Here is an 18709-nt window from a genome sequence, read left to right on the forward strand (position 1 = left end):
TGGTATGTAATTTCCATTTGATAAACCGTGAATTGTGAAAAATTGTGTTAATGACTTAGGACAACTTTTAAAAGTTCCATCAACAAATATTGTGTCAACTTGACCTAAGAACTTCAAATTAGTTATTGTTGAAAAAACTAATATATTATTTTCATAGTCGTTAACTAATAGAAACTTTTCATCTTGGTTACTTTTGATGTTTTCTTCTTTCAATGAATTATATAAATCTACTATATTATTTGGCAGCTTGGGAATTACAGATGCTCGGGTGTGGTGCGCATTTTTGCGAATTTAAGTTAAATCATAACTGGTCAATGTCGATACGTCATTTGATAATTCCCTATGAATGAGTTTTGAGGGCTTATCATAGAGATCGTCTTTTGCCTTTCGTTTTAAATTATTGCTTAATTGTTGTCTGTTTAAATTTCTACAGAATCGTTTTCATGTTTATGTCCAGTAGGACGTTCCAATATTTCATTTTTTTCGTTTAATTTAGCATAGGACTTACATGTTTTTTTGAAACACTTCCAACGTTGTATATCATTTTTCAATAGCTTATGAAAACAAAATTTAAAATCGTTTATAAAAATCAATGTTTTATTTTTTTCACTAGTCATAACGTCACTCTCAATTAAACTCATATTTTTAAATAGAAATAGAACAGCGCATATAGTCGTATCGATTATTGATTGAGATTATCAAAGGTATATTTTGGTATCAGATAATCGGGACGCAATTAGCATATATAGTCGTATCGAAAACCCGGGACGCAATTAGTAGGTATGTCACAAATCGCAATTGTTATATCGGGTACGCAATTAGTATGCAGTCATCCCAAGACCACAAAATGCTTGAAATAGAGGTAAATAGTGATATATAGACACATATGTAGCGTACACATATAACGTAACTTATTCTTCTTCTTTATCTAGTACTTAATACTCTTGTAAGAGTTTTCACCACCATATAACGTAACTTATTAAAATACAAAATTACAAATATCTAACCTTCGGTGCATTGTCGAAGAACCAGAAGATTTTGGGATCCAAGATTCTATATAATATAATATGTGACTTAGGTGTGCATAAATAGGTGCATACTCACCAATTATCCAAGTATTATCATCCCATTTTTCTTCAATGATGCAGTTGTTCAATAATATCTGATATATTTTGTAATTTACCAAGTATATTTAATCATTTTTGAGATTTTTGTACATACTACTTAAGAAGTGACCTTATGAAGATACAAACTTTTGTTATTTTAAACATTTTGAATAAACGGGACACTCCTAAAGTAGTACGCAAATTAATATATTGACAAAAATTTGAAAATATGGATTTTAATTGTATTTAAAAAATTCCAAAAATTAGAATTTGAATAAATTAAACAATGGGAGGTAAACAGCTTGGTAAATTAACCTGTATGCTTTATACAATATTTATTTTTTTATTGATTAAAATTATATTTATTTCTATAACATTTCTATAAGTTCAGAAAAAAAAACACGATAATATATTATATAGGGTTTTATTAAATTTTATAACAAAAATGGTCGATACATCAAATTTGTAAACAATGATTTTTTTTTTAAATAAAAATATTATATTATATATCATAGAAGTTCAACTAAAATAATATAATAATATGATGTCTTTAACTTCTTAAGCTTATTTATGATAATATACATTCGTATAATTATTTCCTATTAAAATATAATATTGTAATAATAATCAATAATCATTAATCAACATTATTGCTAAAATTAACAGTACATATTTTGTTTATAGTGTTGGTACACTATATTAGCACTTGAATATATATATTATTAACTATCAATAATACATAATATTATATACTATATAGTAATACAACATACAACATAAAATTTTTTTTTAAATTTAAAATCATGTAATTAATACATATTTAATATCACAGAAATTTCAGAAATATAAAAAAAATAGCACCCGAAAAAGGGTGATGAAATGGAATTTGTTGAGATATTTTTTACCATTACATTATATTATTATTATGTAATGTGCATACATTAAAAATAATCCAGTATTGTGTAATGTGTGTATAATATATATTATTATATATACATACACAGTTAGTGGAGTTAGTACATATTATGAATGATGTGGACTTAATGGTTATGTAGAAACTTGTTTCCTTCAGTTAAGGTTTATAAAATACTATTGCTTAGCGTTAGATAATTATAAAAATAAATTAATACGTTATGAGACACATGGAATCATTATTAAAAATAAAACTAATATACAAATGTCATTAAGGCACGACTGCAACCGGTGTTTTCTCGCGGCGCACTCCCGTGGAATTTACGAACAATTTCGAATCGTTTTACACCTCCCCGACGAATTCAGCTTGTTTTAATGTGTCGGGTAACTTTTGGTCTTTTGTTTCCGGGAACAGGAAAGCTAACGCCCCGGCCATAAACGATATGATTCCGAACAGCAAGATCGGCACGTATTGTCCAAAATAGGCACCCTGCGAAACAATATTTAAACGATAATCTCACTGCTCCGACATTACGTCATATTATTATAAAATTATAATAATATCGTGCACGCGAGTCTTTCTTCTCATTATAAACTTGGCTATCGAAAAAAAATTTTCAAATACACACCAACAGCGTCATTTGTGGAGCGAACATGGAACCCATTCGGCCAAACATGGAAGCTATGCCGAACAGTGACATGCGCAGTTCGGTGGGGAACATCTCTGCGGTGAACACGTACATGGTATTAAACGCCATGGTGATGGCGTACTTGCTGCTCAAGAACAACAACAGTTTCACCCATAAATAATCTGTAAATCAATGATACATAATTTGGATTTTATTACAAAGGCCAAATAGACATATAACCCGACGACACTGATATTTTACACAATATTTTATTTTTATATTTGATGTGTGTGCGTGTGTTGGAACAACTATATGTATCTATCGGGAAACTAATGCCGTACACGATTTTTAGATATTAATTTTTAAACTCTCAGTTTATTGTTTTATAATGTTAGAAAATAACACGTGGGTGAGTATATATTCTTCTATGGCGTGTAAGCTTATTTAACTTTTCGAACTCATTATTTTCATTGAAAGTTGAATAATGTTTAATTTGTCTTACCAACTAACATATTTGTTTATCGTTAATTATTTAAAAAAATATATAGGTACGGTTATAAACAACAATCATATTTTTATAACACTTAAGAGGACGCCATACCCGCATGTGTAATCTCCGTCTCACAAACGCGTAACATACCAAATTTACGCTCGGAAATTCACGTTTTATGCCATTAGCTTGAAAATTAGAGGGAATTGAGCTATTATGAAACTTGATGGTAATAACATTATTTGTGTTTTGTTGCAAATTTTTTTTACGGTAATTCAGTTTTTAAGTGAGTTATGCGTGTATAATAAATGTAAATTAAAAATGTTTATAACTCACTTAAAAACTGAGTTCACTCTAATTTTCAAGCCAATGGCATAAAACGTGAATTTCTGAGCGTAAATTTGGTATGTTACGCGTTTGTAAGACAGAGGAAAGGCGGGTGTTGCGTCTTCTTAATTGTTTTTAAAATAATAAAATTATAAAATTGGAAATTTGTTATACAACTAACTTTTCTTAACAAAGTTACTAGCTAATATAAATTCATATAAAATCAACTTGTTTTTTTAACCAAACAAAATGTATTTATTTATATATTTGCATGTTTTGTTATAATAAAGGTTAGTTATAATTATTAATTTATAATATTAACTTGAATTTATATACATTATGATAGGAGAATATCGTTTTACTTGATGCCTTATTAGTCCAGATGTATCACGTTTGTATGTTATATTACAGAGAACACGCGTAGGTATTTATAAATTGTAGTGGGGGAAAAAAACTGTTTAAAACTAAGTGGTTGCTTACCCGTAGGTATTAAGTTGACCATAATACATCCGACGCCACTGAAGAGGAATGAAAACGCTTGGGTATTTCGTCTGGAAAAGTGTTCCATAAAGTACCACGATGTCAAAAACGCTGGTACTTCTACAATGTTTACAAGCATAAAGTTCAAGTATTTGTTACCGGAGAACTCCACAGAAGTTAACGAGAGGCCGTAATAAACTAACGTAATCGTTGTCCTGAAGTCATAAAAATATATCAATATATTTAATCATCACATCAACACGAGAAGGTAAACCACATTGAATAATTCATAATGTATTGTATTATATATTCAGATACTTTATACTAACCAGCAAAACGAACAGTTGATCAGCCGCAGGAAAATCTCCTTTGAACTAAATATTTTGCTCATTAATTTACTACAGGACAATTGATGTTCGTCCGCCTGAAACGACACCGGAAAACATATCATGTCAATTAATGTTTAAGTGTAACATTATACGGTCCATCGTCATAATATTTTAACGGAATTATAATTTATGAACCATCGCGCGGGGATGTAAAATTGTATAGGATTTATCATTTTACCCCGTTCGTCGCGTTGGCGTTGGCTTTGGTGTTGGCGATCAGTGCTTCTTTGACGCTAGACGGCAGTGTTTTTCCATTGGATTCGGCAACTTTTGACAGAACCTTGGCCATTTCTTCGATTCGGTTTTGCGTTTGAAGCCATCGCATGGACTCTGGCACGTACCTATATTACGACGGCATCATATTATGGACAAATGCGTTTGAAACGTTACACATAATATAATAACTCATCGAACATTTAATCGTGTATATGTGCACGATATGGCTGCAGTGGCCAGTGATCATCAAGCTTACCAAGCGTATCCTAATATGAGTAGTCCGGGCAAGTAGAGTACCCTAAGCATTATCCGCCAGTCGAGAATCATATAAGCTGCGAAGCCCATGATCACCGCGCCCATAGGATAGAAACAGCCCATCAAAGTACTGACGGTAACCCGGGATTTCGGACTGACTAATTCTAGACCTGAAATAAACATTTTTATATTATTAAAAATACAATATTAGCTATGAATTTATTTTATAACATATTTTGCGAATTCGAGGGTTTGATTTCTCACCTAATACAAATGTGGCTGCATACACTCCACTGGACGCCATGGAATCCAAAAGTTCGAAGAGGAGGAATGAATAGTAATCGGTAGTGAAGGACCGGGCAGTGCCGAGTATGGCCGACGAAACTGACCCTATAATCAAGATAAACTTGCGTCCATACCTTTATGTTAACAAAAAAAAAAGGATGTAATTTAATATTATGGAACAAACTCGGTAGAAATATAATAGAAAACAATTTATAAAATACATACTTATTATGATGCGAAACAACAACGGTTCTGTTTTTATAGGTGGATAATTCAAAACGTATCTACTATGATTATGGGTTTTATTTTATAGGTATACTTATTTTTTTTTCGGTGGTTTCGATTTGCGTGAGCTAGTATGAATAAATTACGATTTCTATGAATCGTTGATAATACGTTAGTGTAAAGATTTATTCATACATTTATTTATCAATTTATGCCATATTATGGGATCAGTGCTATGTACTTGGTCCAGACAAATAATAAACACATAGGTAAAACCTGCGAATAAATGATAACTGAAGCAGATTCGTCTATAGAAATGTCCAAAAAAATTATGGCAAAGTGTTTGCTGATAAGCGACGCGGCAGAGGCATATAAAACCGTCAAGTAAGTAAATCAGTCGAGAGAAATGAAATTTGAACAGTTTTCAAATTTAGAAGTATCTATTGAAATACGCGCGTACAAAATGAATACTTGGTGTCTGAAAATTAAGCCTACAAACCACCAACCGGCCGCATCAAATATCTATTACATTATACAGTAGTGATAATACGGACATTGTATAATAAACAACGACGGAGAATCATACGCGGTCCACAGTACCTATATAATGCCTAAATTTTTTTTTTATTTAATTTAATTTCATACACACGCATATGAATACTGAGCCCCACTGAGAGGACTCTTGTGAGGGGGGGGGGGCAGGAGTTCAAAAATATCGTTACATTAAAATTACAGTTAATTATATAAAAAAAGGAGCAATAGTTGTACATTTTTAAAAATATACAATCATAATAGTGTTGTAGGTACTATTTAAAATTGTTTAAACCAAAATTACCTTAAAATTGATAATAGGTATACTGTATGACAAATACTGTAACGAATTATATCATTAATAAATAAATTAGTAACTTAATTAGTTTTTAATAAATTAACTGGAACGGTTATTATTCCCGGCTTAATAATAAAGCCATATATAGGTATACTCTGTATTGATAGTATTCGGATATATAGGTATACTGTATAGATAGTATATATTACTCACTTGTCCGAAATAAATCCTGCTAAAGGAATGCCGACAAACTGACCAATACTGTTGACGGTTCCCACCATGCTGAGTTTCCATTTGTTTTCCTCGCACATAATACCAAACTGTGTGCACAAAACGGGCATTGTCAGAGGGGTGCAGGTATCGCGAGTTTAACGAAAAATTATACAAAATCAAGACCACCGGGGCACTCACATCGTTCACTATAGTTCTTTCCGTTTCGCCAAACACCCATTTGTTGCACTTCTCTTTCGAATTGACGTCGAATGCTTCGAAGTTACACGTGTTATTGGCAGAGACGTCCGACCCGTTGGCTTGCCGGTAGTGGTACTTGAGGCATTTGTACGGCTGTATGTTCTTTTCTTTGAAGGGTACCACTCGGTTCAACCAGACCGGATCGTAAATCGGGTTTTCGATGTCATCGCATTGCGGAATTTCGCATCTAGAAAAATATTACGGTTGAAAATAATAATATACGTTGGTCACGACGTGTTACATAAAATTAAACCCTATATACTTATATACGAACTATAATCTCAAAGCATATAGCAGTAACGCGTTTTGGGCAAGACACTATACAAAAGGATATTACTGCAGGCTACGGCGTATCACACTATAGCGTGTTTTAGATTTTTTCTGCAGCGCAATTTTAAATTTTGAAGTAACGATAATAACTCATCGTATTCGATAAAATATTCCGCAGAGAGTGGATTAGAATCACTCTCTTGTCCGAAAACACCTAGGACGTTCTATGTAATTTTAGCTTTTACCATAGTAAAATTACCTCTTATTAGAAAGTATTGACGAAGCTTTTAGTCGTAATTCTGATTAATTCGGTAAGTACAGTTGTTCGGAGCTTTTGAATTATTGCTACTATTCTGTCCGAAAAGTGTTAACAATAAAACTATATATATATATGTAATTATTTAGTTTGTTCGTCGTAGGTACAATATAAGTTAATAGGTCTTAATCCAGAAAAGTTGTAAATTTTAATCATCGTATAAGTATATCGAATTGTTGTTCACTTGTATAACAACTACAAATTCATAATATAAAACTAAAAAATTAATTAATTATATTATTTGGTATTTTATTTTAACAACTACGCGTTGATTAGCATGAATGTACTGAAAATGCCTATTCAATGCGCCCGACCAAAACATTTTTATTATTTTTTTTTATTTTTAATATTGAACATATTTTGTGATTTCTTATAACGCTGTCAATCACGTTTTTTAATATTTTAAAACAATATACCTAATTTTGCATGTTACGAAATCTATTTTTTTCAAATGCCTTATAATAAATTACAGTAAAATTGATTACATTAATTAGACTCTGTTCAAGTTAAGAAACGTAGTCGATAGACGGCGGTGACAAATTTTCGTCGGGCAACACCTGTTTGTCACCCCCCCCCCCCACCTGCGCACAAGTTGGAAGCCGACTATGTTTCTTAACTTGTACAGAGTATAGTAATGCGTATTTTATTATGAAGAGCAATTAAAAAAACGCATTAAGATTGACAAATTTATCATTTCTAACCTTGCACATTAATTAAGTAATGAAGTATACAAAATGATTATTACTATTTTTAAATTCACTATTATTGTTGTTGTTTTTTTAAATCTTTTTTTTGTATTGACAGATTATTAATTAAGTAATAACGATAAGTACCTATTCATATAATATACATAATATTTATGTAAATGTACTACCAATTTGACTTAATAATTTATAACACGAGTACGTGACATGTTTTTTAAATTTATTTTGGGACAAATATTTCAATAAACATAAAATTATAATGTTATTGTGAAATCAATTTATTTAACACATTTTGTTTTCACAAGAAAAAAATCTGGAAATTGTACATCTATACAGTAACAGTACCTATTCTTACATTTTCTATTAATAAATGGCACTGCATAATATATGGTGAATAGTATAATCAAACAAATGAGAGCGAATTTAAAAATAATTTATCATTGTATTATTATTTATTAAACGCAATAAAACTTATATTAGGTTATAGAAAATTCGTTTTCTCGTAGGTAGATGGTATACTATATAAGTGCATTTTCTACGAAGCTTCATATAAACGTAAGACCAATGTTATTTCAAGATAATTAATTCTTTATTAAAATGGTTTGGTTTGCTTTCAACTAATTTTTAACACAATATAAAAATATATAAATGAAAAAATAAACCTCTTATTAAGTAGGTAAGTATTTAAAATAAATAAATTTAGATTTAAATCAGAAATAGAATAATAATTCAACAAAATATATTTCCAATACAAGTATGCAACATTATACATTTTGAACGAAAATTAATTAACTTTATTTAAAAAAAACCTAGAGAGTAAAAAATGAATTGTTGTAAATTTGTAATAAACTGAAAAAAGAGCTCAGAAGATTTATATATTATTTACTTAACACTGAACTATCCAAGGTTCGTTAACTTTGTATTTAAAACATAATTGTATACTATTTGTACTGTAGTCGCTTTATTTATTATTGAAAGTATATTATATATTATATTATTTACATTATTGTATGAGAAAAAAGATAAATTGAGATTTTTTTTAATTATAAAAACAGTTAGTTTATTTGCTGATGTATTTTATCCTGAAATTTGTTTACATAGATTTAAATTAAATTTATTTTCTTCGCAATGACGAAATTCGATTATAAGAGTGTACCGTTGATAAAAATTTAGATCGTATATTATATACAAGGGTTTTATTTCTAGAAGGAATATATTGGTTTTACAATGATGGTGTTTTTTTTATGTTATCATCTTTCCTCGGAAAAGGAGTGCTTTAAAAGTTTGTCATTCAATACATATTGGAAATTGAACTCTGATGGTATTTTAGGAACATCACTTTTAGAACTCCCCAGAATTTGTTTAGAAAATAGTGAAAAGCTTGAACCTAATACACAACAAATAAGATATGTAATAATATGTATGTACAAGACTCATACTTTTGCACATACAAAATCTTGACCAGATTTAGATAAAATAATGTAAATTTATCTTTCCTTTTATCAATTATTATATACATGGATTATAGTTTTGGATAGGTTGTATTACATTCAACTGTTAAATAGGTATAGGGATACTCTTTCTAATTTTAATATTATAATACACCAACCTATATTATGCTAAATAAACTTTTAACGGTACAAGCGATTAAAGGCACGCAAACAATATCTAAACATAAATAATTTAAGCTAAGCTATTTAGCATTAAGTGATCATAACTATAAATACGTCTAAAGTGAAAATAAATCAAATAGCTAAAATTGAAATTATATAGATTAGTTATTATTAGTTATTACTTTATTAGTTGTTTACTTATTATAGTTCCGTTTTCTATAGGCAGCGCCACATTTGACGATTTATGTATGTGGCTTGTTCCACTAAGTTTATCCGTGTAATAGTATAATGTAGCTTTATATTTTGTATTTTAATTTGACTTAACAGTTCCGTGAAATATTTGTGTCTATTATTGGAATGTATACTAATGAGTGATGTTGCCATTAAAAAAGTATGATTTATTTTTAATTAACCACTAAAAAATAACTACCTACTGTACTCGTGTTTATTATAAATAGGTAATCGAAATTATTTTATTTATTCGTGAGTAATCAAATCGAGTCTTTTTATTTATCAAATACGCAAAATGTATTCGAACATTTAATTTTAATTTTAAAAGTTTCTAATCGGTCATATATTTATATAGGAATTTTCTATTTTCATATAACACTAAACTATAATAAATCAATTAAATGTACATACTATAATATACTCACCACGAATTTAGGATCGATCAATTGTTTATATACAATTATTATAATAATATTTGCACCACTTAGACAAAATGAATTAAATCTTTCGGAGCTTAAAAAAAAATATTGTCGATTTATCATGTACCTATTGTAGTGCCCGGTTAAATGACGTTTTGCTTAAAGATTATCTAATACGAAATCAATATTATACTGTTTTAAAATAATTATACATTTATATAATATAAATAGTAATTAGTATGTATGTAATAATATTATGTACTATTTATGCTTATATGAGTGATTATATTATAATCGTCCGGGTACATGTTCTAATTTAAAGGAAATTCGTAACTATTGTGACCTGCAGTTTGCAGTCAAAACGAATAATATATAAAATGAGAAAAAATGTCCAACAAGTTTACCTGTATTTAAGGTCACTGGCTGTAATGGCGTAACTAAGCGGTGATACGTTTGAGTACATGAGCACGAGCCCCATTAGAGCGCAGACGGTCACTTGATATGAGCCCAATCCAAAGTTGCTTAGGATCTCGTCTAAATCCATTATTTCTCCGGAATTCACTTCTTGGTACTATACGTAAAAAAAAAAAATAAAACAACGTCACGGTCATTAAAATCATTCAATGACAGTATAATGCGCGGTTATATGGTATTATACGTGATTAGTGCGAGTTCAATACCCTCGAATAATGACCCACAAAAATGGTAAAGCGCTTAAATAATGGTATATAGGAAGGAGGTATCATAACGAAAACATTATATAGATTATATGGAGATATCGTAATTATTTTTTTGTTAGTTTATATATTACGGTTAAAAAAAAAAAATAATAATAATAGTAATTAACCGAAAAAAAAAAACAGAGGAAAATTATTACAGGTACAAATGTACCATATAGAAACATATCCCTAGTAGAATATTATATAAATATATACGAATATGATACGATTGACTGTATTGACTGTCAAAATATATTAACTCGAAATAAATTCAAACAACAACGATTCGACACAGTCGATTATCTAGGACAGGGTTGAAACTAAAGTTACAAACCACGCAGGCACGACAGAATGTTTACAGAGAGTACAATATATCGTTTGAAAATATAATTAATCGATTTGCATCGATGAAGAATAGGAATCTAGATTTTGTATTGTAGAGTTGTAGACAAATATATCAATTTGTTTTTAATTGTTTAATATAACTATTCATTTGACATTTTTACCTACAAATTGTATTAAAAGTAGAATTTTTGAACCAAAAATATATTTACCCCCCCCCCCCCCAACCCCCACCATGGAAGACGAATCAAATCCGCCACTGAGGCACGCAGCAGTTTGTGTAATTAAAGAATACTTTACATTGTTGTAGAACAATGACTCGATATTATACTCACAATAAATACAAAAAGGAAAGAACATAATATTAAGATGCTTAAATGTATCCAATAGTTGATAATTGTTCACATTTCTTCTACATTTTCTCAAGCCAGACATTTTGCAATTGTATTATTTGTATAATGGGTAAATTTTAAAATGTATAATATAGGCACCTGGCATACACGAGTTTATTATTTTTTCTTCTAACTTTTAAGGGTACACAGAAATATTTGAGTAAAAATAAAATACAAGATACCTGTTACGCCTGATAACTTGTAAGTACACCATAAAAAATTACCCAATTCTGTATACGGATATGTTTTATAATTATTATAAGTAGAAGTTTACCTACACTTTTAACCATTCAAAATGCTAAAGAAAAATCTTCGATTTTTTCGGAAATAATATAATATTATATTAAATTATAATTTTCATTATGTTGGTAGTAGGTACCCACCTATACCGGGCTATACCTGCTGTGTGATACCGTGATATCACTATAGTATAAGTATATTATCAGAACCGTTACACACTAATTTACACTAATTCATATTGTAGTGTTGTATAATAATAATATATTATGATGTATGGTTAATGGTTATTGGTTGTACACAATAGAATTAATAATGAGAAAATATAAACAATCGGTGAGTGATATCCGTGGAGATTTCAGTGAAATGATTTATTTCATTTTATAATGTTAAAATTAAATAGCTGACGATAATATGAGATAGAAATTATAATACAGCCACGCCACTGGGGGTAAGTACCTATAAATATAATATTATCGACTATAATAAAAGTACCTAACTAGTCTAGTAGTGTATCATCGTTGTATTAGACATTATATGACAATGATTATAAGGCTATACATATCACTAGATTAGGTAGGTTACAATCAATATAAAAACTTTTAAAACTTTGTGTTGTACACTATAGTTGAGTTGTAGGTAATAATAGCGATTTGTCGAGAATGCAAACGAACGAAATTGCAAATGCATAATATATTCATATGAGTTATAATTTTGAGACGTACCTAATGATAGATTACAAGTTTAATCTAGAGTGCGCTAAAACAAAATTAAAAAAACCTAAATTATACCTAATATCTATATACATATATTATTATGATAGATATATATTTTATAAAAATGGGAAAAATAATATTATTATTAGGTTAAATTTTCTTCGCATGAATAATATAGGTATGTTTATTAATCATGCCACATGTCTAGTGTAGGTATGTAGCAATAATAGATGACATTATGAAATCCAGTAGGTACTGCAGTGCTTGCGAATAATTTAACAGATAGTAAAACAATTTGAATAAAAAAAAACTTTAAGAGATTGGTAACATTTTTTCAACAAACTAATAAATATTTTTTGTCATATTATTATGCATGTAGGTAGTATCTAATATCACGAAGATTATATGTTAGTACCATAGACCTATTAACTAAATGAACTGCGCCTTCTACACCCACAGCACGGACAAAAAAAGTCATTATCTGATAATTCTGGAAGATAAAATTAATATTTAGTATTTTTTTTAGTTAATAGGTCTATGGTTAGTACATTAGAGTACCTATATGATTGTATCAATTATTGTATTATAAATAGTAAATAGTAATTGTATAATAATACAAAAAGTAGAATAGTTATGTTTTCTTTTAAATTCATTGGAAATATAGACAAACATTAAATATATTTTTACCTTTTATTTTATTCAACATGCATTCTATCAGACAATCTTAATTTTTTTATACCTACTCTATACAAATATATAATCAAAATAAATAAATGAAATATTTTTTTATATTATAACTATTTTTTTTAGTTATTATAGGTACTTAATCCACTTTTTAAAATGGCGATACGTATTTTGAATTTAATATTCCAAAGCAGAATATTTTTATTTATAAAAAAACAAAAAATGTTAATAGCATGTATACTAGGTATTATAAAATATAAACTATTATATTATATAGGTATGAATATAAATTACGATAAAAAATTAAAGAATATAAAATTATTTTCCTGTCACTCCAATCACCTTATCATCAAAACTTCATACGTTTATATGATAAATGAATCACTTATAAAATGGATTGTTTGATTAAATGAATGTAACTCGTTAAGTAGACCACCGGCGTTAAATACAATGTTTATAATATACTTTTAAAGTTTACATTAATTTGATAATATTATATAATATATTGTCATTATATATTTGGTAGGTACCTACCTATTTGATTACCTTAATATAGCACATATTTTGCGCATATTGGACGGAGTTATAAGAAATCTATCATTGACTCTGACGTTAGTGCGTTGGCAGATTTTACTACTTGACCTACCTACATAGTATGTAATGCTGTAACCTATTTACGCATTCCTCCGACGGAATTCGCATTTGAACTCCGATGGATAAAACGAAAGACAATTAAAAATAAACATCATGATCATTTTACAAGCAGTTCGATGAGTATTTTTTTCAGTAAAACTTTTAAAATATATTGTATCAAGTATATTAAACTGAATTCCAAAATGTTTTTGCATGTTTAATTAATATATAGTTTCAAGCGCCAATGAATTCGGCACAGTGTTTTTCAGCGTAATTCATATATTTCGACATAGTTTCTGAAGTGAAAACCATTTTTATTACATATATTTGATATAGTTAGTGATTATTTTAACGTAATCTAATTTTTATAACTGCGGAAATCGTCTTATATATTTTTTTTATAATACAATTTTAAACGAAGGTAATCATATTTTGACAGTTACATTTGAAGGAATGATATTGAAAAATGAAAATAGGCTACAAACTAAATCTCTAGAAAAAAGTTTACCAGTACAATTAATACAGTCATAAGGAAAAATTGTTATTTATTAGTTTATTTATGACAGTGCTAACATAGAGTTAAAGATCTAAGTCCAATGCGTTATGACTTATAGAAATATTATTTATTTATGTTTTATTTTGTTCGGGGGGGAGCTAATTATTATATTAATTATAAGACATAACGATGGCATGCTGTTTAAATGATCTGGTTGTTACAGCCTTACAGGTTACCCATCTGATAACAGGCCTGTTCCCGGGAACCTATTGGAAGTGGCTTGACAGTGTCGAAAAGCAACCAGTGTCCATATCAACTCCGACATTCCTTTCACATATGTAAGTCATTGATCAACAAATTTATGGTTAACAAAATTAATTGTTTAAAATATAAATTCTATAGGTATGATAGTTATCCAACTGAAACACGATTGATTATTCGGCGTACAGTAAAAATAAAATAAAGACAGTGGTTATTACCTATATTAGCTGATAGGTGCGCCAAACTCGAAAAAAGTTTTAAAGTTATATAGTTGCGGCCAGTCTATTCCGTCAAACAAGCAATATAGTTGAAAACAATAATTGAAATATACAATTGCGTGGTTTTAGAATTTTGTTTTTTGGAAGGAAGCGTAGAATAATATAAAACAATAATGTTAAGCAGGTAGGTGCTAAGATAATATTATTATTTATATAGCTATGACACATTGTTCAGCATACGTTTATGTTAATTATACTGTTGAAAAAAACGCTTATGCTGTTGTTTGGAAAACAAATATTATAGAATTATATGGCTATAAGTGTTATATTTTCTGGTTTTACATAATATTATAACGACATCTTTAATAATATGTAGGTACTCTAATATAGAATGTAATAGGCTCTAAGCCGCTGAATCTTAAACAGTTATATAAACACGATAAGCGATATTATTCTATTACGCTATGGATAATCTTCCCACATGATAACTATAACTATAACTATATCCTTTGATATAATATAATATTATTATGCATAGTCGTTTCGGTATCACCTAAGCGAAATAAATTGTGTCAGGACAAATACTTTAACTGAAACATTTATGTTAAAAAAAAAATTAAATCAAACGTTTAATGCTACTTATAAGTGAGTAACAACCATTAATTATGGTAGGTACCTATTTATAATTTATTTGTTTAGGTATGTATAACATACAAATAATAATAATTCATAACTCATTTCCAATAAGTATTATTATGGTCGAAATATTATCATCATATATCACCAAATATTATACAAATATAATATATTCGTCATGTCCGTCGTTGGAAAATCTCAAAAGCCGTGATGAGACACGTCAAAATACCTAGGAGTTTTTGGGGACGACAAAAAATTTCGTGGTATACTTAGGTATTACAAATACTAAACAGTATTGCAATATGTTCACAAATTCCATGAGATCGAAAACAATCGAAAAGTGCCCTCAAAAATCCAACAATCCTAGCAATGTGAAAAAAAAGCTTTCCGAATTTCAATTCCTCTCGCATTAATAAGATGTGATTCTCAAAGTCTGTACGGAACTCATATACCCACAGTATACACCCTGTGCATAGTATATACGTGTAAACGTTATTTCACTCGACTATCATTATATGCTTGATTGCAAAACGACGATGTTGACCTTGATTTTCATCACTCACTCGTTTAAAAATTAAAATATAGTACCTACATCACGTGTTTCACCTGTTTGGTATTAAAAAAAAAAACGCGGCTAAGGAAGTATCTTAAAAAAACATGATAATATTATATAAAAACCGAGATCGTGGTATAGCCGTCATATTGTACACGTCGAGTAGCATCGGTGTATATACATAGCGTAACACCACACCGCATTGTGCGTCGTATAATAATATAAAACCTATATGCGCATTTTTTACAACGCACCTCTTTCGACACGGTACACACATAGGTTTTTCCCTCCGTCCGCCGCCGTTCGAGCGAAACATAAATCCGAATACCGTCGGAATTGCGCAGCATCTATACCTATATGTAATATATATATATTACAGTGCGATCCACAGGCGGTGGACATTAGGGAAGGGAAGGGCTGAAATACCCCTCCTCCCCAGAAGATTCTACCCGCGCGTCTACAACATATTTTGTAATCTAAAGGCAGTGAGTAAAGTGAGCGAGTAACAAACGAAATAATGTCGACGACGAAACGTGAAAATTTCTTTTATTTCTGGCGATAGCATAGCAGGGAACTTATAATATTATATGACACAAATATTGAAAAATAATATGACATTTTCGAGTTCCGTTGAAAATCGTGCAAAAATTAGCAAAAAAGTACAATCAGGGGATAAAAAAAAGTAAAGTTTAGAATCAGAATGATACGAAACGAATTTATATAGTAAATAGAATTATCGTATCTTAAGAATTATAGGTTTTCATCACACAAAAAAAGCATTTGCTACAAAATCTGATCCCTAATCGATTCAATTAATCCGACATTAACCCGAATATGTTATAATTGACCGTTCTTTTATTAAATATTTGCACTTATTTACACGTTTGGGGCGTAATTTATGCCATGAGTTTAAGGTGCAGCCTGCCTAATTTTGATGATCGGTAAAAATGTCGAGTCCCTCCGCTCCCCCCCCCCCCCCCCCCCAAACCGAATATCAGCCAATGACGATCTTATTTATACCGATGCAGATGATGATCTAGCGAACGATGTTCAATTCAGCGTTATATAATATAATAATATAATCTATACGGTCTTCGTGTTTTGTTTCGACTGACGACGACCGACTGGCGGCCGCCACCCGCCGCGAACGAATGCGCTGTGCGTGATCTTTGGCCGCGGCAGACGCACATCTCCGACCATAGACTCCGACGACGCGACGTATAATTATTATTGTTATTATTATATTATATATTATATTGGAGCGCGCGCACGGCCCAAGGACGGATTCGCGGAGACGTTCGTCGTCATAATATTATTATCAATATCGTTTGTCAACGATCGTGTAAATCGCGCTTGAGAAAACGCTGCGATATAATATAATATTGTGATTTACCTATATTTACGCGCTGAATAATAATTATAATAGTGTCGTCTTGGTTTTAGTTTTTTTTTTCCTCCAAAGATTTTACATATTATTTTGTACGAGCCCCGAAACGCGAGGAATGACCGAATGCGCATTTAGCGCAATATTATAGCGATCTGATAGTGATATATTATTATGATATAAGTATATATTATAGTCAAACAACAATGCGATGCTTTTTTTTAATGTCTGCAGTGGTCGTAATTTGGTAGGGTATATAATATAATATGTGAACACCGTGCTTTGCCTCTGTGCAAGCCGGTATGATATACCTATCATACCGAATCGTAGATCGTGCACTTTACTACTTTGGAAGTTGGTGGTTTTTTTGTTTTCCACGCGTCTTCGCGAGAGGTAACGAACAACGTGTGACACATTCATGGCACACCTGTTTTTTTTTTCATGCATAATATAGAGACTTTTAACTTTCGCCTGTTATTAGGATTAGCCATATACATTCGGTTCTATTATCTATCTCGCGGTTCTATTATAGGTACTATGTATTTTTAATAATTCAACATATCTACTTGATGATATTTTTTCATAAATTATTGAATATTCAACCTATTTCCGTTCAGAATCGTTTACATATATTGATTATTAATTGAAAATTTTTTTTCAGTACCTAGTAAGTACCTACTCGTGTGTATCAAAAACGGTATATATAGTATATGTTCGATAGTCGAATGTCGAATAAATGAACTCTAATAACAATAATATAAATAGTGTGACATGTGCTGAATAGTAGCATTTTTCTTTACATAATGCCATAATGGCATGAATATTGTATGTCGTATTACAGTCTATAAGTAATAATTCCATCGAACTGTTGCCTAATCATTATATATATACGATATATAGTAAAAGTAAACGGATAGTGGGAAATGTTAAAAAATTAAAATAATACTTAACTAAAAATAAATATTAGATCATAATTCATAATATATATGGCATAGCTAGGTAAAGAAATTATCCACCACTTAACTATAAAGTATAAAGTGTGACGTTTCACACACTTATGTAACACTACATATTATCTATTAAACATTTCACATAATATTTTAAGACATGTTCTACTTATTTATTGTTATAATTAAACGATACCCGCTCGTGTATATTATATGCAACGTAATAATAAATAATAATAATATGCATCCTCAAAGTAGGTAATATACGGCTATATTAGTATTAAAATATTAAAATTCTTAATGTACAGAGAAGTAATTAAACCT

At 29.8% G+C, this 18709-nt stretch overlaps 1 protein-coding gene across 2 annotated transcripts in view; it reads right to left on the minus strand.

The window, feature by feature from the left end:
• Positions 1–1634: 1634 nt before the first annotated feature.
• Positions 1635–18709, minus strand: part of LOC132952286 (solute carrier family 22 member 21-like) — a 35614-nt gene continuing 18539 nt past the window's right edge. The window contains exons 2-11 of one of the 2 annotated variants that reach the window (XM_061024545.1): positions 10572–10738; positions 6555–6801; positions 6357–6463; positions 5069–5223; positions 4806–4974; positions 4512–4674; positions 4274–4368; positions 3945–4159; positions 2648–2829; positions 1635–2508 (exon numbers count right to left, since the gene is read on the minus strand). In XM_061024545.1, coding sequence (XP_060880528.1) covers positions 2362–2508; positions 2648–2829; positions 3945–4159; positions 4274–4368; positions 4512–4674; positions 4806–4974; positions 5069–5223; positions 6357–6463; positions 6555–6801; positions 10572–10738 — 1647 coding nt within the window. In that variant the 3' untranslated portion in view covers positions 1635–2361. The remainder of the gene's footprint in view (positions 2509–2647; positions 2830–3944; positions 4160–4273; positions 4369–4511; positions 4675–4805; positions 4975–5068; positions 5224–6356; positions 6464–6554; positions 6802–10571; positions 10739–18709) is intronic. The other variant, XM_061024546.1, reaches the window with a different exon arrangement.

This window comes from Metopolophium dirhodum, chromosome 9, assembly GCF_019925205.1.
Source record: "Metopolophium dirhodum isolate CAU chromosome 9, ASM1992520v1, whole genome shotgun sequence".
In the NCBI taxonomy this organism is placed as follows: Eukaryota; Metazoa; Arthropoda; class Insecta; order Hemiptera; family Aphididae; genus Metopolophium; species Metopolophium dirhodum.